General features: G+C 43.1%; 1 protein-coding gene across 1 annotated transcript in view; it reads right to left on the minus strand.

The window, feature by feature from the left end:
* Positions 1-5,151: 5,151 nt before the first annotated feature.
* LOC118414687 (myotubularin-related protein 13-like) overlaps positions 5,152-23,916 on the minus strand; it is a 62,728-nt gene continuing 43,963 nt past the window's right edge. Inside the window, exons 33-49 of the mRNA XM_035818887.1 lie at positions 23,596-23,868; positions 21,308-21,358; positions 20,431-20,615; positions 19,843-20,019; positions 18,449-18,613; positions 17,332-17,457; positions 16,917-17,043; positions 15,487-15,674; positions 14,938-15,051; positions 13,665-13,715; positions 12,112-12,231; positions 10,819-10,998; positions 10,015-10,138; positions 8,373-8,601; positions 7,632-7,719; positions 7,029-7,160; positions 5,152-5,987 (exon numbers count right to left, since the gene is read on the minus strand). Coding sequence (XP_035674780.1) covers positions 5,892-5,987; positions 7,029-7,160; positions 7,632-7,719; positions 8,373-8,601; positions 10,015-10,138; positions 10,819-10,998; positions 12,112-12,231; positions 13,665-13,715; positions 14,938-15,051; positions 15,487-15,674; positions 16,917-17,043; positions 17,332-17,457; positions 18,449-18,613; positions 19,843-20,019; positions 20,431-20,615; positions 21,308-21,358; positions 23,596-23,868 — 2,426 coding nt within the window. The 3' untranslated portion in view covers positions 5,152-5,891. The remainder of the gene's footprint in view (positions 5,988-7,028; positions 7,161-7,631; positions 7,720-8,372; positions 8,602-10,014; positions 10,139-10,818; positions 10,999-12,111; positions 12,232-13,664; positions 13,716-14,937; positions 15,052-15,486; positions 15,675-16,916; positions 17,044-17,331; positions 17,458-18,448; positions 18,614-19,842; positions 20,020-20,430; positions 20,616-21,307; positions 21,359-23,595; positions 23,869-23,916) is intronic.

Below are 23,916 nucleotides of genomic sequence, written 5' to 3' on the forward strand. Positions count from 1 at the left end.
TAAAGCGGATATAATATAATGCGAATTTGTATGGTCACGTGACCTAAGTAAAATGTCGGTTACGATACCTGTTTGTTCGGGTTGAATTTTGCGCACGAAACCTGTTTTAGCCGACTTTTCGTGCGTCGGCAGCGGTATGATGACCTCCGTTGAAGGAGGTTTAAAAGAGAATGAGTAGGTAAACTTAGGCTCATTTTCACGTATTTTGTAGATTGAACACTGAACTTAAACATATCCAATTCTTGGTAAACTGCTTGCGCACACCCCTATAAAATTTTGAGGCGTCGAGCCTCCTTACTTTGGGGGTACTCAACCATGTAGTTAAATCCCCATAGGCCAAACAAGAAAGCTTCTGAAAAAAGCTGGCCGGTGCGTATTTTGGAAAAAAGCCTGGATGTTAAACAAAATCACAAGAAAAAAAGAGTTTTTAAACATCGAATTACTGAATTGGTCTTTCTTCTATTAAAAAAACACTACATGAGATTTGTCTAACAAAGAAAAAAAAATTTAGCAAGTGGGGTTCGAACATACGATCTACGGAAGATAGGTACCGTGCTGTAGACCGCTCGGCCACGCTTGTCCGCGTGACGCAAACTCCGCTGTCAGAGGCTGTAACGGGACCCTCATTGGGAGGGGCCCCTGCAGTATAAGCGCGATTTATTCAGGTTACGCCATGTTGATTGGATTAGGCCATGTTGATTTGATTATATGGATGACATCCGCGCTCGCACCAATTTTCGGCCATTTCCAAAAAAAAAAGTTTGGGACCACATAGTAAATTGTGCAAAGCAGCTGTAAAATGAGCACAAATATTCCGTAGATTGAAAAAAAAAAGTATCAGAAAATCGATAACTGATGCCATAGAATGCCAAAATAAATCTCAAAAGTCAAAGAATAAGATGTGAAAGGACAGAAAGAAAAAAAAAAGTATTTTTGGCAGGGGTTTGTACATGTACCAGTAAATTCAGGATAGGTCCCGTTCAGGTCCAGAGGATCATTTCCAGGTGGACGTGAACCTGGACCTGATTGTCTGTGGAAACTTGAGAACTGATAATACTGAAACCAACTTTTTTTTTTGGCCAAACTTTTTTTTTATTCGCTCGCTCGCATCAATTTTGGAGTTCCCAGAGGATGTCATCCATATAATCAAATCAACATGGCCTTATATGGATGACATCCCCGCGCGCAATGAATTTTCAACCATTTCCAAAAAATAACAAAAAAGTTTTCAAATATATGCAATGTCTTGCAAATACAAATACAGAAAACGTATACTAAAATCCTGGAATATTCAAAGAAAAAGGAAGATGTGAAAGAACAAAAATTAAGAGTCTATCGTTTGGTATTATATATTTTGTGTTTAATCATTTGTTCAACCTTCCTGGCGACTTTGATTTCATAATGAAGGCAATTTCTTTTTGCCAAACTTTTTTTTATTCGCAAGCTCGCATCAGTTTTCGGGTTCCCAGAGGATGTCATCCATATAACCAAATCAACATGGCTTACTGCCTTAACAAAACGGATAGGGTCTCACAACACAGTATTAAAATAGTGCCCCACAGTACTTGCAAAGGCCGTAGTTATTCTTACGTTTACAATAGCGAGGTGGAATCTGTGGTGAATGGTAGAAGAATACATCGGTGTTGATACTGTATAAGTTGGATTACGTTGCTTCTTCGACCGGCAGGACTTTGCGCCTTGATACTGTTGCCGGAACTTCCTGTTCGTCTTCTGCAGTTCCATTACCTCCGCTGGGGGTCAAATAAAAGTGTCTGTTACAGAAAAACGAGCCGGCAAATCTATGCTCATTTTCAGATATTTTGTAGGTTGTACCCTCAACTTCAACATACTAAATTCTTGTAAATTGTATCTGCACCCTACTATATGTTTTGAGTCGTCGAACCACCTTACTTTGGGGTCCTTAACGGACTAGGTCTACTAGGTTAAGGTAGGTAGGTAACCATGTAAATCCCCATAGGCGAAAAACTGTGTTCTGAGACCATAAAAGACAACAGACACGGGTATCCCCATGAAAATGACAACTTCTTTCATGTATGATACAAAATGTACAGAAAATTTCTGTCGACAAGTCTGTACACAAAAAATGAACACGGTCGTTAAAACGAAAACACCAGTAGTAAACATCACATTCCACAGGGCCTAACGCTCCTGAAGAGGGGCTACAAATTATGCGGAAATTCCTCAACTCTCGACAGTCTTTCGCTAATTTCTTAAAGTTTCTTCCTAGTAAAGAGTTGTTTTTCTTTCTGGCACATGATTCAAACATTTCATTACGGGCAGCGCCATCTTACGAGGTGCAGTTCCATCCACCCCTACCAGGCGGCGCTTCTTCTACTACAGCATCACAGTTTTTAACATTGACACTTGCCATTGTCTCTTTCTTTTTTGCAACAATTGTAGGGAACTGCAACCGAACTTAATGTAGCATTCCTTTGGCTAATGACACACCAGAAGTTATCTACCCAACAATAGACAAACATAGTTGACAGTACGTGCCTAAAGATAAGCCTGTGTTTCGTGAGCATTACAGATTAGTTTTGCAGCAGCTGTCTTCCATAGGGGCAGCCTGGAATCGAGTTGAAGTTATAATCTCCAAGCAGATCCTACGGTGCCATAAGATAGTATCAAAGCTGGCCAAGGAGTGTAGCCGGCCAAAGGGAGTCAAACGGGCACCTACGGGAAGTTTGATACTATACATTACGCACCATGGATCTGGTTCGAGATTATTGAAGTCAGTCCAATCTCAGTTGGTAAACCAGCTTCTTTCAATCTATTCCAGAGTTGCAAATTAACATCATACTGTCATTGTTGTGCTACGTCATCTATAACTCTTTGAGCATGTAGATGCCACTTTGTTAAAGAAGAAATTTTGTGCTCGCATCTTTGTCAGCTTCTAGTCAACATAAGGATTCCTTTCCTTCAGTTACACAGACACTATAGTGCTTACTTGGGTAGCAGGAGTGGTCACCAGTTCATTTCAGCATAGAGGGCTTTTATTGTGTGATTTTGCTGTCTTTTAATCAGCATAGGGGTATTTCTTATCATTATTTCTTTTCTAAAAAAAAACATTTGGCTTTAAAGTAAAGCTGAAACAGTGAGTGAGAACTAAATTTTCCCCTCAAAATACAGGAAATGGTGTATCTGAGGGCTCTAAATTTTCCGTGGAAAGATACCCATGGATCTTTCTACTTCACAACCATTGGCCTTTGGTATCTGCCCTCTACGCTGTAAGAAACCCTGGTGACCCCCCACCCCCCAACTAGGTAGCAATGACATAGTTTGTTTCATGGCACCTCTGCAAGCTCATACATATCTTTCCACAAGAGGACACAGCCGATATCTACAAAACTACACAATGCAAATTTAACAACAACAAAAAACTGGCTAACTGACTAAAACATGTAGGTTCAGGCTGCAGCTGACCAGAATCTCCATCAGTGATGTTAATCTGTAATCTCCAAGCAGATCCTATAATGGCATAAGACAGTACCAAACTGGCCAAGGAGTATAGTCAGTCAAAGGGTGTCTATTTGCCATGTAGCGAAACACACTCCTAAGCCGGCTTCACTCCTCTGCCAGCTTTAGATACTATCTTATGCTCCGTAGATTCTGCTTGGAGATTAGTTAAATTGGCAAAGTTTCTTTCTTCGCAGGTATACAATTTTGGGTACCTTCCCAACATATTTGATATTGGCAAGTCAGCAGCTATACCTAAACATTCATGTTAGCCAACAGTTCATTTTTCAACACACATGTAGTGATAAAATAACAGTTATGCTCCAGCAAAAACATAACGTGGCCAAGGTGCCTATAGACACTGTGAAAAGTCCCACTTGGGCAACAGCCATTCATAGTGTTGCCATTTTGAATTGGACCAATCAAAACAGATCATTCAATTGTCGTGGTGACATTAATTCCAGTGGCCAATCAAATTTGAGATGGTTAAACCAATCAACAGTGGCTAAATCCATGCATGTGTTTCATTGGACAATGAGTTGTGTTAGCTATAGAGGTTAAAAAATAATTTCCCCTCAAGCCAGGAAAGAACACTAGATTGGCAGCATGATGAAATCACACAGTTGCTTGACTAGACAGGGTTCTGGCCAGCTCAGTTGAGCATAGGGGACCCTATGTTGTGATTCGGGCCCCTTTGCTGTGATTTGGGCCCCTATGCTGAGTTTCAGGCAGCGTAGGGGAATTTTCTGTTGCTTTGTAACAAAGGTACAAAAATTTTGGCTTTATCTCAATAAATTTTGCCGTCAAAATGTAGGCAATCTGACGGTTACGAATTCAAAAAAATTTCAGGAGAGTATTCCCAGAAACCCCCTTTGCACCACTTTCCACGTGGCTTTGCTGCACTAGGATGCCCCCTATGCTGTGAAAAACTCCTGGCAAGAACCCTGACTAGAGTCTGTCCACATGATTTCCCTCCCATGTACATGGCATGTAAGAACTTAGGGCAAACACGTCAGCTATAGACATTGTCCAGAAGTTTCTGTAGTCAACTCTTAAATCTTCTCACTTCCAAGTTGTGCAGATATGGACACAACAAGGAATATTAACTTCTGGGTTCCCTAAAAAAAAGCTTTGCTAGTAGTTCATTTGGAAACAATGCTATAGTTGCCTCCAAACCACAATGTACAACGCACTGTCTCTGATATTCAAAAAAACATACATCTACCTAAGCTACTGCGTAGGAAACATTGCTGTTAACCAATTCAGCGGAGAAATTTGTTCATGTACAGCAAAAGTAACAGCACGACTCAGAAACAATTCCTACCTACAAACATTAAACTCTTCATGGCAGAACATTTCCTCCCCCTTTACACTTGTAATGGTAGCGGCCGTGCCTGACAATATGTACTCATGTTCAGACACATACAGACTGTACCATTCCCATACGGGGGTATTAGTAAGTTATTAATAGTTATCATACAGCCTTATCACTTATTCACTCCAGAATGCAAATGAGATTGTTCATTTGCATGCAACATTTAAAAAAAGAAATCATTTCTACAAACAGAGAGGGCACATGCCAGTGTAAATCTCACGGGCAGCCACCAAACTTCCCAGTGTTCACAAGTCTTGGTTCTCCCTCAGTATAAAAAGACTGAACCCATTAAAAACCCACACACAGCTGAGTTATGCAACTTGGTACACCAGCCGGTGGCAAGGGAAGGTTAAACTCTGACCTCATATTTTAGTACCACTGTTAAGTCTGAACTAAGAACCTTTCATACGAGCGATCGCAATGATGTCACGGTGACGCAGTGGTAGGCAAAAAGCAGGTGTTTGGCAAAAGATTGATTTACATATTCACCAGTAATTTGAGCAGCTAATTTGAATATCAATTTTTGATCCAATCTACTGACGTCCTGGTAGGCAACAACCGTCCAATACCCCGGATATAAACAACAACAGCGATCTCTCGCATTGACTAGACAGAACGCTGGTTACGATGCAGTACTATCATGTGCCTTGTTCCTGTCCTAATTTGACTAAAAAAGTCCTCATACTTTCCCACAACTGCTTTTGAATTCCAACACAGAGCACTTCTGCTTTGAAACCCTGACCTGCAGCTGCACCAATCACAGCACAAGATTCGAGGTCAATGAGGGTCACTGACCTCTGGAAGGTCAATAAAGTTCATTGATCTCTGCACCTGTGAATTTCAAGAGACCTTGTAAAATCATTTCACAACTGTGTGCCTTTCCCTAAGCCTGAAAAAGAGGGCAGGAGGGCTTCCAAACTAACTGTGTGCCTTTTCCTAAACACGGAAGAGATGGTGATACTCTGCCCCCTCTGAGTCTTACACTGGCCTGTGCCTGCAGTAGAGAGTGCACGACGTGTTGTTTCCTGTAAGGCGGACATCAGCTGGATATGCAGCTCTGGATCTTGTCTATCCACTCCTGGGCCGTCTGCCGGTCGCTCGACAGGAAGTTGTACACTCTCCGCACTGTACGCAGCTGCCATGGCAAAAAAAGTTAAAGTTAAAGTTTGCCTATACATCTAAGATGCGTAGGGTGGTGCCCATCTCCACTTCGAAGCCCGTGGGCCACACATTTGTGCAAGTCACTACAGCAGGGGGCTGGTCCGCTGGTAGTGATGTGTGTTTAACTTTCATACTCTTCCTCATTAGTGCTAAGCAGAGAAAGCAGGATGTACCATTTTTAGAGTCTTTGGTATGACTCGGTCGGGGATTGAACTCACGACCTACCATATGCAAGGCTAACACTCTACCCACTCGGCCATTGCACCGGTTGCCATGGTAAGGTAGGACTAGGAGATAATAAACATTTAAGTAAAAAAAGGTAAACATTCTGTATTCCACTGTGGGTAAAACTCAAAAGCTTTGTATGTTGATGAAGGTTAGACATCCACGTAATATGATACACCAGAAAGCAGTTACTCAAGCAACTGGATATGATTTTGGACATGATCAGACGTTTCAGACAACAATTTGGAGTCTTTTGTCAGTGACTGTCTTACACTGGCGTGGGCATGTGGTAAAGTGCCACTGATGAAAGACACTGGATGGTTGTCTGAAATGTCTGACTGTTTCCAATATCGTATCCAGTTTCTTGTGAGTAACTGCTTTTTGGCATAAGTTGCTTTGCTCAGAAGAGAGACATGCAGGGCTCTAGCCAGCGTCCGTTTTTCCGTCAATTGACGGAAATTTGCTGCGTCTGACGGAAAAATTTTAAAACCAATCCATCAACCTTGACAGACAAAAATCCTTGGTGGAAGCTACAGGCGGCTTGGGGACGCCGTCCACGGCCGTAAAAGCCACACACTTGTTTGTTTTGCTATTGTTATTATTGTTGACAATGTGTGTCGGCGCCCTTTTGCATACGATAATATCATTAAAACCTGTTTTTCAAGGTCTCAGTTCAGTCCTTCTAATTAATTTTCGTGGTTTTCGCGACAATTGTAATTGGCTGCAGAAAAAAATTTCGAGCTGGCTAAAGCCCTGGAGACATGAGTTAACTGTCAATTTGAGTACTTACATCAAAGAAGGTTCTGTCTTCTGTCTTCTTGGGCGCCCCAGGTAGGGGGGTACTCAGGGTCACTGACACGACCTCTGACAGGTCAATGAACCCTTTACAGTGCTGGTCATGGATTGCATCGTAGTACCGCAACTGGGGGTTAGCAGGGAAAAACGTTCAGTAAAAGGTGATGAATAAATGAATAAATGACAAGAATGGTATATCTACATGTAAAACCAGGGTTGGACAAGTTTTCAAAAATCCACTTGTCCTATCGGGTGAGTACATTAAAAATTTACTTGCCCGAACCAACTTTTCACTTGCCTGAAATTCAAATGTCATACTTTTTGCGGGTATAAAGGTTGGTTACAAAGTAATTACGGGATTAGTCTAATACTAATACCATTTCAGATGCAACTACAAAAGCCTCAGCACATGCAGCTGGCAAGGACTTAAGTGGGAAGGGGCACGCTCCTGAAAAATCTTACTTGCCCGATCAGAACTTTCACTTTCCCGGGACAATCAGACAATTGGATTTGTCCAACCCTGAAAGCGAATATTAAAATTGATTTTTAAAACATGCAAAAGTAAGGAAAAAACTGAGGAATGAGGAAAAAAACTTACCTGGTGTTTGTTGGAGTCGAGAACGAACCATCTCTGCTTCCATCCCTTCAGTAGGGCCCCTCTCTTGTAGAGGTAACCCTCGTGAATACTGTACAAATATAGAAACACATGTAAATTTATAGATATCACTAGTTCTGTATCTGTATCCATATAGTTGGTATAACCACACTTTGGCGTAACACACCAACTAGTTCTGTTGGTTGTCTGTATTCTCCTTCGCAGAAACAAACCCCTCTCCTAGATTGGTTCATACTCTGTTCAACTGCCCTCCCATATCCGCTATTGTGCCAGCCAATCAGACACTAGCTCTTTGTGTGTCCAAGCTTGTTTACCAGGTACCAGAGACTATAAATCTGTTGGATCCGTGGGTAGAAGGCAACAACGGCATCACTGAAAGACGGCTGACGAAACGCTGCAGGTGAAGAAACTGTGTGCTCATAAATTCGGTTTGGGGTTAAGAGACTTTGTCCCATCATAAGCTACGGAGGTTAAGCAACACGCACTCCGATCAGTTCTTGGATGGGAGTCCCCCAACCAAGGACGATCGGATGAGGTAGCCTCACGAAGCTTTCCACGAAATTGTCTTCTGTGAGGAACGTAAAACAGAGGTCCCATGGTCGAGGAGGTGCCTCGACCATGTAAATCAGCCCCATTACCAAATATTGGGTACCTACTGGCTGGCAAAATACACCAGATATTATCATTATTATAATATATATAATTATTATTATAAAAACCCACCTGTGCTCCTCGCTTGCTGAGGAGAACTGGTCGTAAAGCGTCCCGTCGGACGGACCCTGGATCACCATTGATGTGGACGAGGCCTTGCTGACGTCCGACTCTGAGTCCAGTCGCACCATGCTTCCTCCGACACCGCCGTCCGCCAGCGCGCGGACACGCCGGCAGTGCTTCGGTACGAGCTCCCTGCACCGCTCGTGGCAAGAGTAGCCACAGTCTGCACATCTCAGGCCTGCAGGAAACGGAAACAAGGATCGTTAATCGTGGCGTAACACCAGGTCACAGTCTACACATCTCAGGCCTGTGGAAAACAGAAACAAGGATCTTTTATTGTGGGGTGACTTGGCATAACGCCACTGCACGGACACGCCGGCAGTGCTTCTGCACAAGTTCCCTGCACCGCTCATGGCAGGAGTAGCCACAGTCTGCACATCTCAGGCCTGCAGGAAACGGAAACAAGGATCGTTAATCGTGAGGTTGTGTGGTGTAACGCAAGGGCATGGACATGGCGGCAGTACTTCGGGACCAGCTCCCTGCACCGCTCGTGGCAGGAGTAGCCACAGTCTGCACATCTCAGGCCTGCAGGAAACGGAAACAAGGATCGTTAATCGTGAGGTTGTGTGGTGTAACGCAAGGGCATGGACATGGCGGCAGTACTTCGGGACCAGCTCCCTGCACCGCTCGTGGCAGGAGTAGCCACAGTCTGCACATCTCAGGCCTGCGAAAAACAGAAACAAGGACTGTTAATCGTGGGGTCGTGTGGCGTAACACCAGGTCACAGTCTACACATCTCAGGCCTGTGGAAAACAGAAACAAGGATCGTTTATTGTGTGGTGACTTGGCATAACGCCAGGGCACGGACACGCCGGCAGTGCTTGGGCACAAGTTCCCTGCAGCGCTCGTGGTAGGACTGAGGAATAGCCACAGTCTGCACCTCTCAGGCCTGCGGAAAATGGAAACAAGGGTCGTTGATCGTGGGGTCGCGTGGTGTAACGTCAGGGCATGGACATGGCGGCAGTGCTTCGGGACCAGCTCCCTGCACCACTTGTGGCAAGAGTAGCCACAGTCTGCACATCTCAGGCCTGCGGAAAACAGAAACAAGGACTGCTAATCGTGGGGTCGTCGTGTGGTGAAATGCAAGGGCGCTACCGGTACCCTGCCAGTGCTTTGGCACAAGCACCCTGCTATGTATATCAAGCAGCAATTTGTATTCTGGAAAACTTTTTCCAACACTGCTTAGCAATGCACCAGGCCATCTGGGTTTATACGTTACAGTACATGTAGGTTATGCTACTGCAAAATGCAAAAGTCACACTGTGGGTTGTAGTAGGGAAGGGTTGGGTTAGTTGTTATGAATGAATGACGTACATTGGCTGCAGAAGTCACTGTGACAGTACATTAGTGTGGGGAAGGGTTAGGGTAAGTTGTAATACAGGGAAATGACGAACCTTGTTTAGCGATGCCCCAGAGCATCTGGCTGCAAAAGTCACAGTAGGTCGTCTGGGGAAGGGTTTAGTTGTTATTGATACAGGTAAATGACAAACCTTGTTTAGCGATGCCCCAGAGCATCTGGCTGCAGAAGTCACAGTAGGTCGTCTGGGGAAGGGTTAGGGTTAGTTGTTATTGATACAGGTAAATGACGAACCTTGCTTAGCGATGCCCCAGAGCATCTGGCTGCAGAAGTCACAGTAGGTCGGTGTGGGGAAGGACGCCATCTCGAACCTGTGCGGGTGGGTGAAGGCCTTCTCTGCTCCTGTCGACAACTTGCCCTACACACGGTCAAAACAAACAAAAAAATCTTCAAATCTACAATTTTGTTGGTTATAATTGTTCAAAGTTACCTGCTATAGTGTAAAGCTTGTAAAAGAGGAATTTCAGATGGAATCTTGAACAATTTCATAGGAAATACTCTCAAGTTTTTGGAATTCTTAACCACAAGCCCAAAGATACCTCTAATCTCTACACTGTAATTGACTTATTTTGGGCATGTAGAAGAAAATTGTAGCATTTTGAGAACCCAAGCAGTCGTTTGTCTTTATCATACGTTGCACACTAGACCCCAACATCTCCAACTAGGACCTGCTAGAAGCTAATGAGAAGGCCGTGGCCTGGCTGCAGTACTGGCACGGAACAATATGATAATGATGATCATACATTAACCAACAACAAAAGTTGGTAGTAGCCCTCTTATGTGTGGAGATGTAGTGAGATCGTGCGACGTAATCGGCAGCGCGTTGGCCTCAGGCCCAAGAGGTCCTGAGTTCAAATCCTGCCATGTCACCGATCTTGTGCATTTGGGAAAGGCACTTTGTACTTCACTCAGGTGAAAATGAGTACCTAGCTTCAGCTAGGGACATCACTCGGCTAGGAAGTTAAATAAAGACTGTGCCAATAATTAATAATCAACATAATGATCGTGGGCAATAAAGGAAGAAAGAAAGTATCTTACCTTAATCAACACCTCGATGGTGGCTCTCTTGTGAGTGGATATCCCGTGAGCGCGCACCAGTTGGGTGCTGACAGAAGGCTTCCTGGGACGAGGCATGCAGGAGTTGTCCTCCAGCTTGTCCCACAGGAAACGCCACTTCAGGGGCAGGTGGCCCAGGTCCTGCTCCAGGTCTCGACTCTCCTGTAGGTGGAAGTAATGATAATGTTCTCATGAGTGTTAACATATACTTTCACCTTATCAATCTACACAGTGTTAACCCAGATAAGGATTAAGGAAACGCCACTTCAGGGGCAGGTGGCCCAGGTCCTGCTCCAGGTCTCGACTCTCCTGCGGAAGTAATGATAATGTTCTCATGAGTGTTAACATGTAAGGGAAGACTTACAGGATACAGGATTAAGGAAACGCCACTTCAGGGGCAGGTGGCCCAGGTCCTGCTCCAGGTCTCGACTCTCCTGTAGGTGGAAGTAATGATAATGTTCTCATGAGTGTTAACATATACTTTCACCTTATCAATCTACACAGTGTTAACCCAGATAAGGATTAAGGAAACGCCACTTCAGGGGCAGGTGGCCCAGGTCCTGCTCCAGGTCTCGACTCTCCTGGGGAAGGTGGAAGTAATGACAAGGAGTTCTCATGAGTGTCAACATATGTGAAAGGACAGGCATCAGTGTCACTGACCTACATGTATGTGCAAGTTTGTCTAACCCTCGTGTGATAGAGTTAGCCAGTGACTCAGTCTGTCAGTCAGTCAGCTGAACTTGACAATGTATTGAATTGTTTCTGCTAGTTCATTCTAAAGACGCTGAAGAAGAGCGATGGATGTCATTCAAAATGTCTGGAAATAATTCTTTGTTTTCATCCATTTGTAAGAGATTAAATTGTAAATGAATATCATTTACCTGGGAGTTTAACCTTCAAGAAGGTATCCCTAGCTGTGGTTTTTAGAATTCATTCTACTCACCTTAAGCAGCCACTCGAGGATGTTAGGCTGGTGTTGTGCGACGTTGTCGTAGCAGGCGCTGATGGGTGTGTGTTTTACCATTGGTTTAAATGGTACGGTCTAATTGTGGTATAAGACCTTTACTATAGAAGGGGAAAGAGCCATGATGATAGAAGGATATGCTGAGCTTACCTTGAGCAGCCACTCCAGGCTGTTAGGCTGGTGCTGGGAGATGTTGTCGTAGCAGGCGCTGATGATGATGCCGTTGCTGACAAGTGTGTGTTTTAACATTGGTCCAAATGGTACAATATACATTGTAATTGTGGTATAAGACCTTTACACGCCAAGCTTACCTTGAGCAGCCACTCCAGGCTGTTGGGCTGGTGCTGTGCGATGTTGTCGTAGCAGGCGCTGATGATGATGCGGTTGCTGACAGGCGACAGCTGCTCCTCCGGTACCTCCTCCGCATGCTGCTGTGCCGGGAGGGCAGAGGGGAAGGGTTAGAGGTCGAGAGTCAAGGGTCACAAGCTCTCATGGCAAGTTGAGAGTAGAGCTGACGCTGTGCACCTATATAAATTTCTGGTACAGATACAGGTACACGGGTTAAGGTTAAGGACCTTAACCTGTACCTAAACAACTTCTATCAATTATCTGTGTAGCCAACTGTCTTTTTTAGTGATAAACTGTCATCTTTGTATCAGAATTTAGACATTTGAAACTCAGAACAAAGATTTCTTAATTCTCAACAGCAAAATTATCACAGTTGTTATCGCTGATTTGGGACTTACTAATCTGTAGTCTTAAAATGTGGTGTCCACTTTTGCTTTGTTTACGTTCAAGTTTACAAAAGTAGACTTAGGTGTTTAGGTCTGGACCCGTACCTTAACTATTTTACAAACATGGTACAGGTACAAGTATCTAGGGACACAGCCCGAATAGAGGGTCGAAAAGCAACAGTGTGTACGAAAAGCAACAGCTCTGACACCCAAGATAAATAGTTTTTAGACGAGTTATGCGGCATCAATATGTTATACATAGTGTGTCCATTTGAATGCAGATGTAAATATGTCCTAATACATCATTGTTCCATGTCACACTACTGACATTCCTGCTACCTGTCCCCATAACCAAGACAAGTTTGGTGCCCAACAGCAGGCTGAAAAATAATTTGACACAGAGAAGAAAAGGCAAGCTCTGAAACACTAGTTTACAGCAAAGAATGCAAGGAAGAATGTTTCAGTCATCAGCAACAAGTCAGGTAAGGGTCACTCCACTTTTAGTCAGAAGTGTCTACAGCTACATACATGTAAGTGTACGTTGGTCAAGCAACTGATACTGTCCAACCACCAACCAAGAATCCCAATAAACAGAAAAAAGGTCCCCTCTCCAGGGCCAAAGATCACAGGAGATATAACCTAGAAGTCAAAGGCTAGGAACAGAGTTCTTATGTATAAAGCACTGGCTAAAGAGTATAAGGTAACAGTCAACCATCAGAAGGGTAAAGTACAGATGAGTATATACACTTACATGACAGTGTATTATAGGACAGAAAGTTGACAAAGCACAATGTTTAAAAAGCCATTGGTCAAAAGTCAAAGGTCATCAGAAGAAACAAGTCAATGGTCTTCATACTGGCCATTAGGACATGGTTAATTTTGAGCCCTGAATTCACAACCAATACAAGAGCTACAAAAGAGCATTAGCATAATGGTGAAGATGGCTGAATGTGCAGTGACACCTAATGCTGTACCAGGAGGGCAGAGGTTAAGGATCAGAGGTCAAGAGTCAAAGGGACAGTGAGCGAAGTGTCTCAACCTACAAAGGCCATCACCAGAAACTACTCAGATGCCTGTGATACAATGAGTCATTGTATGACGACATGTTTCTCATACGATTATCTACTCACTCGGCTACGTCTCCTGTGTTCTGGGCGCGAGGGGCTTCCACTTCTGTTACACTGTTAAACCAGACAAGCACATTGTAATACGTGAGGGGTGCTCTTCTCAAATTATCATGGAAGCTCATTTGCATTGGTAGCAATCATAGTACAATGCTAAATGTTCTTCCAACACAAAGGTATACACAGATCAAAGTTTCAATGACCACTGTTGCCTTCTTTAATGACCACTAATCAGAGCATAAACCCGCAAGAGTTACAGACATGTGATCTTATCAACATGTGATCTTGCAGATACGTGACAGCAGCAATTGCAAGGAAGTGGTTGGTCATCAGTATTGGTCTTGAAGACGGCGACAGTTGTCGTTGAAAATTTGATCGGTGTGTACTTTTGTGTTGGAAGAAAGTTTAGCATTGTACTGTGAGGGGCTTCCGCCTCTGTTACACTCAAACAAGTACAACATACACGGTGAGGGGAGTTCATTTCTACAGTTGATATACAATTCGAGGAGTTTATTCATTTCTGTTACAATGTGCAAACCAAAGACAGTGAGGGTGAGGTGAAATACCGCAGAAATAGAACCAATACCACAAAGTTTCCCCAAAACTGACCAATAGAAGGATCTACCCCACCATGTTATCATGATTCAGGCAAATAGCAACTATTCCTCTACAAGGAGACTTGGGCCTACACCTGACTACCAGTAGTAAGTACAGGGAACTAGCACCAAGAGAAAGTCTGACAACTCATAAATCTAATACTGCAGTTTGAGATTAAAGAACAACTAGAATCTAGAAACTTCCAGTAGAGCAAAACTTCAGAAATCACTTGATAATTCCAACCACTTTTCCAGAAAGACCAAAACCCCAAGAACCAAAAGCATTAAGGACACCAGTGATAAGTGAATGTGAAAATCATGCAGATTGAAGTGAGTGATTCACAATGACTGATTCTTACAAGTGCATGCCATGCAAGAGATAGGTTAGAACCAGTACTAGGCACTTAAGAAACAGTGCAAGAAAATGAGATCACAGAATAAGATATATATAAGTACTTCGAAGAGGAAATTGAATACAATGTACCTTGAGCCTTGAAAAAGGAAAAAAAGGAAAAAAATTCATTTACTAATCTTTACTTTTGTTTTTTAACATCTCCTAGAGAATCAAAAATGTTAGCTGGCATTCCGCAACTTCAAAGATGTAACACCTTCAGTGTATTGTAAAGTTTCAACAGAAGAAAAACAAAAAAAGTTATGACAGATATATCAGGTGATGACCACACCTGTACAGCCATTGCCATGAGTTCTCTGTCGTACGATTGGCCGGATGACAGGTCCTCTTCCAGAAAATAGTCCCAGATTCGCAAACTGGAGATACAGGAGTACGGCCTTAGCACCTGTCATAAAACACAAGGGAGAAAGGATCAATACATTTTGTATGAAGTTGCAACCGTGTCTTTGGCTTGTATTGCAGAATATCAGGCAGTTGTATGATTAAAATATGCTACGAAGGAAAATCAAGGTTAACAACTAATCTAAACTTAGAAAATAGCTTTTGGTGTGAATTGCTACAGTCAATATCTTAATATGTATTTAGAAATACTAATTAAAAAATACTGCTAGATGGGCTAAATTCACCATGTTTCTTATTTTTATTTTATTTCTATTTTTATTCACATTCATTTATTGAGCATTAGACAAGAAGCATACTAAAATTCACACAAATTTAGAAGGATTTTGAGTTATAGGTACATTACACAAAACCACCAAAAACATTTAAAAAAACAACAACTCTGTACGGTGAACATCCCCTCCAGAAGAAACAATCTTACCGGAGACTCCTGCTGTGGCTGGTAGTTGACATTGTAGAGCAGCGGCGATGACGTGTGCAGCTGGCTGATGTAGTCCCAGATCGTTCTGCTGTGAGCGTGCTTCCCAGAGTCCTTTGCTGCGCCCTTGAGCGACCCCGTGGGTTCATCCCCGTGAACGCCCTTGTGTTTCTCCTTGTCTGTGAGCAGACCTACAGAATATCATTGAAGAGGTTCATCAGTCACGTATGCAAACAGTTACAACTAGGGCTGGGTACCAGTACAGAAAATTCAGGTCCAGGTCCGGTTCAGGTCCAAAGGATCAGGTCCAGGTCCGGACCTGAACCTGGACCTGATTCAGTATGACTCATACCAATGGTCCATTTCACTACAAAGAAATCTGTTCGGTGGAGTATTAGACTTACACTGGTGTTTTAAAATCCTACAATGCTAACTGCAACTGTGCAATTGGCTGTAAAACATGGTAGAAATTACTATAAACTCTGCTCTACTTCACTCTTGTTATTTTCCACTACCTGCAAGCGCCAAAACGTGTGAATGCCTGATAAAATAATCTGTTAATTTTCTAATCGGTCCAACATCCGGTCCACCTAATTTTTTCAGGTCCGGTTTTTCTGGACCGGTCCAATAAGAAAAACCGGTTTTGTACCGGTACGCTGTACCGATACCCAGCCCTAGTTACAACACTTTTCATCAATCAATGACTGTTTTTGTAAAGGCACAGTACATACCTCCCAAATTTTCAATGTCTACCAGTACATCATCGTCAGGGGAATGACCTAGTCTCAATTCTCGCGAGAGAACACGAGACTAGGTCAGGCTTGCGTGGATCATCTGCCCCCTAGTCTCGTGTTCTCTCGCAAGAATTGAGACTACATGTAGGTCATTCCCCTGACGATGATGTACTGGTAGACATCGAAAATTTGGGAGGTATGTACTGTACCTTTACAAAAACAGTCATTGATTGATGAAAAGTGTTGTAACCAGACCTACAGAAGAAAAATGTCCAGATTTTTTATCATGCACAAAATGACTAATAAACTGGTGGACAGACCGACTGACAAGTATCTAATACTAGCTCAAAACAGAACAAGAAATAGCCATGCCTTCAAATACCAGAGGCACCAACCTAGAGTTGATGTGTTCAAAAATTTGTATTTTCCCAGAACTATTGTAGAGTGGAATTTGTAATCACCAAGCACAGTAAGGGCATCTTTGCCGGAAGAAAACTTGCAGATAGATGTGCAAAAGTTAGTTGTGACAGGCCGTTCAGTGTGTGTTCCGCTGAAGGGCAGTTATGCCAGCTATACAGATACAGAGGCTAGTATGTTTACGCCAAGGGTGGATATACCAGCTATATAGATCCAGATACAGAAGCGGGTGTGTTACTCCGAAGGGCAGTTATACCGGCTACATAGATACAGAATACAGACCTGCTTCTAGTCTCTCGTACTCAGAGTCCATGAGAAGGGTCTTGAAGCGCCCCGACACAGAGTGGAAGGCCAGCAGCTTCAGGTAGTAGCTGTTGAACTCGAAGGACAAAGGGAACTGGTGCAAGACCTGTGGGAGGGAAGTAAGAAAGATCTCAGCAAACTCTCAGACCTTTAGAGCTGAAATGACATAATCCACGTCTGATTGTTGTGCCATCCGTTTTCTTGTGTAAATTATTATCGTATTTTATTATGTATTGTAAATTGTGGACACATGAATTTCATTGGCATTTTACTGAAGCATGGTCGACTCTTCCTAAGTTGTCAGCCCCTTTGACATTATGTAGCACTTCTCCTTAGACATGCTTAGGAACCCTGGCAAAGACGTCTGTTGATTGGTATTTGCTTCACTCCATACCTGGTGTACTGCATCCAGGAACTGCAGGAAGACTGGCGCGAATCCGCTCCCCTGGGAAGCCTGTGTGTGGTTACAACGATGGGAGAACCGATGGCCGAACGCCAGCCACTCTTTCTCCACCAGAACCTGGAGAAAAATACACACAGCAAGTCAGAGATCATCTTATTGCTCCATCTCCTAATCTAGCAATGGGCTGCCCTGTTGACCTCTTTTAGATCACTCTGAGCAGGTGGGTCCTACATGTACAAAATGTTTTGTAAAAGGCCGCGTTGTATGGTTCGGAGATCCTCTCCGCATGGGCAGGCTGCACTTGCAGATTTGCCACATTTCAACATGTTGTCACCAGTTTTAGCCCTGGGGGCTTGATCTGGCTCTATTTAGTGTTATCCATTTCCTCCTTCGTAAATCAGAGATGGAAAAATGAAAATGTATCTGTGGAAATATAACAATATATCTTCTTGGAGTGTGTAGTTGTGTGACGCAACTACATGGTGTTTGGCCCAGACCCCAGAGGCCCTGGGATAAAGTCCTAAAATGGTACCACAGAAACATAAAAATGGTACCACAGAATTATAGATGCTATACCATAGTCTTGTGTCCAGCGCATCAGTTCAAACATGGTTTTGTCATCATCAAAGATCGACCAATTATTTGAACGAGTAGATCAGGTACAGATAGGTTCGGACCTATACCTAGACCCCTGTAGCTTGTTTAGGTAACTCTAGATTGTAGGTTATACCGGCTGTATCCATACACATCCTTCGCAGACAAATATGACTATTCCCTTACCCTGAAGCCGTCCACAGTCCTGTAGTATGGATCCAGCAGCACCTGTGCGAGTGAGACCATCTGTGTGGTGACGTCCCACCCATCCTCCAAACTGATCAGGACCGAGGCACAAAAATACTACTTCGTAGAGACAGATATGACTGTAAACAGTTATCAGACAGTCCCTTACCCTGAAGCCGTCCACCGTCCTGTAGTATGGGTCCAGCAGCACCTGTGCGAGTGACGCCACCTGAGTGGTGACATCCCACCCATCCTCCAGACTGACCAGGACCCTTACAGCTACCTAGCTATGGAACTGACGATGATAATGACGATGAGTGTCGCTTACCCTGAAGCCGTCCACAGTTCTGTAGTATGGGTCCAGTAGCACCTGTGCGAGTGAGACCACCTGTGTGGTGACGTCCCACCCGTCCTCCAGACTGACCAGGACCGAGGCCCCCTGCATGTCCAGCAGGTCCACTGCAGCACCGGACAACTGCAGCAGGTGGGAGACCTGCGGCAGGAAACAAACATGTCATGCTTATTTTATTCAACAACAAAGCAGTCCTGGATGGAATGTGTTAGGAGAGACATCAAAATGTGCTGTCTAATTAGATAAGTACTGCAGTACTAGATAACTGCCGCGGATGGGAGATCTGGCGAAGGAAACAAACATGTCATGCAGATCTGAACAATAAACCAGTCTTGGATGAGGCTAACGTCACATTTGCAAATTGGGGTCCGGCTGGGCTGTTTGTGGAAATGAAAAATAGAAAGATATACGTAAAAATATACACAAATAATGCCCAGGCCTATTCTCTTTCTTGCGTAATTTGGTGTCTTTTCTATCATACTTTTTGTTCAAAACAGCTGCCCGGCTGGGCTCCGGTTTGGAATGTAATGTAACTAGGGTGACAGAGCGTTGTGTTAAGACTAGCTGACTCTACTGCCTACCCCTGTGTCATCAGAAACCCCAGCAGCAGTATGATCAAATACTGTAAACTACCACTACTACTACTACATGTACATAGTGCTCGAAATACTTTTTTTTAGCCAGGTTGCCCCAGCTTCAACCTGAGTCAATAGCCAGGTTGCTATTGACTCAGGTTGACTCAAAACAAAAAAAAATCTTTTCACATTAGCTGCAACCTTCCTTGGGATGTCCGCACACTCTCAGACATGTGACCTTAGAAGGACATGTGACTACCATTGTGGGGTCAAAGGCGACTGGGTGTCTGCATACCCCCCACCCCCTTCCACCCAAGGCTGAGAATGGGCCCTTATGAAGATGGTGCCATGATTTTTGTTGCTTGTAGGCCTTGGCTAAAGAATCATTCAGGCAATGAATTCTGGTTGTCTTCAAGAATTCTTAAAGGGCATGTTTGAGCTGACACCCTAATTATTGCTCAGTCCTGATTAAGCCCACGTTGGGGTCTGTGAGGGGTTCGAACAATACAGACATCCACAGTAAACAGGTACCTGTTGCAGCCACTCGGACCCCTCCACAGCCCATGTTGGGGTCTGTGAGGGGTTTGAACAATGCAGACACCCACAGTAAACAGGTACCTGTTGCAGCCACTCTGACTCCTCCACAGCCCATGTTGGGGTCTGTGAGGGGTTTCAATGATACAAACATCTACAGCAAACAGGTACCTGTTATAGCCACTTGGACTCCTCCACAGCCCATGTTGGGGTCTGTAAGGAGTTTGAACAATTATACAAACATCTACAGTTATCAGGTACCTGTTGTAACCACTCAGACTCCTCCACAGCCTTGAGTAAGCCCAGGTTAGGGTCGGTGAAAGGCGCGCTGGGGACGCACGCTCGCATCAGCTTCTTGAAGCTGGCCTTCATGTGCCGAACCTCCACAAAATCCACCGGGATGAAGTCACACTTGGGAAACTGGTCCGCCTTCACTCCCTGGAAAATAGAAAAATACTAGAAAAATACAAGATGGTGCTTAAAAAGCAACATGGCTGCTCACAGTTCAGATGCGGTTACGTTTGTGACCACACTGTAAATATAATTAAATTAAAGGAATCTGTACATTGTAAATATTTCAAGTTTGTGATCGCTTCTGAACTGCGAGCCTCCTGTTCTGCAGTACAATATGAACCAGTCAGAATTGCTCTGAAGCTGATGACAGATGGTCACTGATATGTTGGAGTGAATTGGTGCAAAAAGAGTCTCTTTACTCAATGATGTACCAAACTGATGAAACTATTCCCAGACTATTATAATCCTTTCTAGTTCATCCATTGCATGACAATTTTTAGTACAAATCTTCTTTCTATGAAAAGATTTTTAAAAGAAAGAAAGTAAATTCCTTACCTTCATCTGAGACTTCTCCCCAAAGGCGTACAGCACGGAGCCGTGCATGTTCTGTATGCTGCCATTGCTGATCCCGGAGTCCTTGGACAGGGCTCCGTTCTCGAACGCCAGTCTCAGTCCCGTGTCGATCTGACTTCCCGAGCTCGCTCTGCCACTGGAGCGTAGGCTGTTCCAGTGCTTGAACCCTGATGGACACAGTCACACAGTCTGACATGGATGCTACATTCACACAACTCTAACCTCAGGTCTACACTAGAACTTGTATCCAGTAGTAAAGTATTAAACTGGGGGAGGGGGGCTCCATGTTAACCCTTTCATTTAGCAGAATTTGCAATGATTAAAAAAAAAACAGAATTATTGCAATAAAGTAAAACATAACATTTAGCAGAACTGCAACTGAACCAAATGAAATTACAGTAATTAAATTAACTGTAACAACAAAAGTAGTAAAAAAACTAGTTCTTGTACTAAAGCAAAACTTTTCTATCAAATAAAGAAACCAGAACTACTGTATCATTAAATGGTGGAACCTGTAATGGAGGGGGGGGGGGGGGACTGGGAAAAGAAAAATGAACAAAAGGGATGCATTTAGTGACACCTACAAGTCCATGAAAATGAATGTAAGAGACAGACAGAGATGAAGAAGAGAACAGACTACAGAACGCCACCACCACCACTCCATGCATCAACGAAGCCATGCACCAGCAGCCATAGCACCCCTAAACCAGCCTCTGCGCTAATCTAGCCTACCATTGGCTGAAACAAAGCAGCAAGCCGGGTTTAAATTGGCTGAAAGATGATGAAAAAACTAGCTTGATTTTCATTGGCTGAAAGACTGGCTAGATGGGCAGCTATTGGCTGAGAGGTAGCAGGTTACCTTTATTAGGATGCACACTGTGTCGAAAGCTGGTCCATTGGCGAGAAAATCCTACACACAAACAAATATAGCCGCAGGTCCTTATACTTTATACATAGCGCCCAAATCACAACTTTATCAACCCTACAACAGTTCTACGTATTTACTAACTACTCATGCAAGCTTTACCTGCAAACTATATGTATTTTAATTTCAACAAAAGTTGCTTAAGACTAAGAGTTGGCAATGGTAGGTGGTGCCCCAAGGAACATATCGTTCCAACTGTAAGAATTCTTATTAATCTTTTAATACAAAACCTTTGTTAACATTTTAGTACAGCTAATTTGTTGTTGTGCTAGCATCTGCACCAAAACAAATTCAACATCACAGTTTAATTTGCAGTTTTTGTGTGTAAAAAAGCCTGTTAAAATTTACAAAATTTGTGTAAGTTTTCTAAAGATATAATTCAGTAGTAATCATTTTCTACACATGTTATACCACCACTGACCATACTTTGTGAAGAGGGTTCTTTTCGTCTAAGGCTACAAATTTTAAAGTTCTATTTATTTTTCACACTTTTAAAAATTTCGTATCTGTAACTGCATGTAAAAGTAAATTTGATAAAAACAAAGATTAACATCTATAACAATTTTTTTTTACAAAAGATGATGCCAGGCTAGGAAACGATAATAATTTTATACAGTGGGATACAAAGCATTATGATCTTATAATAAGCAGAAGCATCAGTAAGTTACAGTCAAACCCAAAGTATAGCTCCCTGCACCAATACCAGCATTTCCACACCTTAGGGAGTTGTGCGAGTTAGTGCTTCTTTCAAGGCCAAAGTCAAAGTTAAATGTAATCATGGAAAGAAAAGCATGTATCTTTAGTTTTATCAAACTTGAAAGTATACGTGAAAGTCTTTTTCACATCTTTTCATAAATAACATCATTGATTTAAACAGATGCTTCTTAATTCTTACTATTTGCAGTTAACTTTAGGCTGACCCTTTCTTTTACTAGAATATTAAGATCCTTTTAGACAAAGGGGCTTCTGCTGAAGCCATTTTTGGTATGTTACAGTAGTTATCAAACTGTCTGAGTGACGTTTCTGGTGTCTGAAATCCCCTGTAAGACATGTATGCTGTGTTAAAATGAAAAGCAAGCAGTTAAATTGATTAAATCATGCTGTAAGGCAGGGTTGTAGCCAGCCTGAAATCATTTTCAGTCCACTTGATTTTGAATGGGCATGGTGTGACGTTGCGCGTCATTTCTAGGGGGTCTGAGTCCCAGAAATTTTAAAATCAAGACCCTCTGAAATACTATTTCCTGCATTTTGAGGTGCAAATTTTGCTTGTAGACTAAGCTGTTCAATGGCATCTGTTTTGGTGAAGAAGAACACATGGGTTTCAGTTTTTTTTCATATCTTTACATATCAATTTGTCTGTCCCAGGGGACGGAATGGGGAAAACTTTTTTCAGTCCCCAGCTGCAAAATTCCTTCAAAGGACTGAAGGACGGGTGCTGGCTACAACCCTGCTGTAAGGTGATCAAAGAATGAGTGTGATTAATACATATAAGATGCGATTAGTGAATGAGAATGATGCTATGGCAATAATGCGCATGTGTTAGGCAATGCGATCATATGACATAACTACAACAGAAGACAGAATGGAAAAAAATGTGCAAACAATTTTCCATAAGAGATGCCATTTTTCAATATGCTTCCAAAATTTGTACATTGTTGAACTTAAGAACATTTTTTTACAATCTGAAAACTTTTCTACTTATTTTCTACTCCATTAAGTGGCTGCAGTCTGCGTTCAATATCTAGAAATCTTATCGCTTTCTGCCAGTTTTTTATGCTTTCAAAGTTATTTCTACTATCTCAAAAAGCACATTATGAACTGATGAGAAAAATTGGACTAACCATTGACTAACCTCTCTCGAAATAAAAGACTAACTTTATGCTACACTTTTAAGACCCTACATCCGTACACAAAATAAAGTGCAGTCAGTATCGGCCCCCGTCTTGACTGCCAAGCACCTTTGACCCTTTGCTGATGTCACACTTCCAGTCTGGATGTGTGACTTAGGCTTTGGGTCATTTCAATTTGATAAGGATCAGAGGACTGATCGAAAGCTCGTTGGTAAGCGCTTCATTTTGTGTACAGATATAGGGTCCTAAAATTGTAACATCATGTTGACTACAGTCACAGCTGAATTTACATTCAAGTAAAAGACTAACTTGATAATTTGAGCCGTGGCCAAAATCTGACAAAGTCTACCTAAAGCCACCCATTCCCCTCACCTGATCTAATGCTGCTAATGCTGCTATTGGACGATTTGCCCGAACCTTGTCTCGGCTGCGGAAGTTTCCTATTGGCCGCCTCCCTCCTCTGGCTGTCAGGGGTCGAGGGATCCGATTGGTCACTGGTCCTCACGGTGAAGAGCGAGGTGAGGGACTCCGAGGGTGAAAGGTCAAGCTGTCGTAGCGTGCCGGAGCGGCTCGCAGGGGTGGCGGACACCAGGGCGGAGAAGTACTGCTCCTGCTCTACACTGCTGGATGTGTCGGAGGAACCACCTGTAGAAGTGTAAAACATCATATAACAGTTTTCTAAAATTTACTTGT

The sequence above is a fragment of the Branchiostoma floridae genome, chromosome 4 (assembly GCF_000003815.2).
Source record: "Branchiostoma floridae strain S238N-H82 chromosome 4, Bfl_VNyyK, whole genome shotgun sequence".
NCBI classification, from domain to species: Eukaryota; Metazoa; Chordata; class Leptocardii; order Amphioxiformes; family Branchiostomatidae; genus Branchiostoma; species Branchiostoma floridae.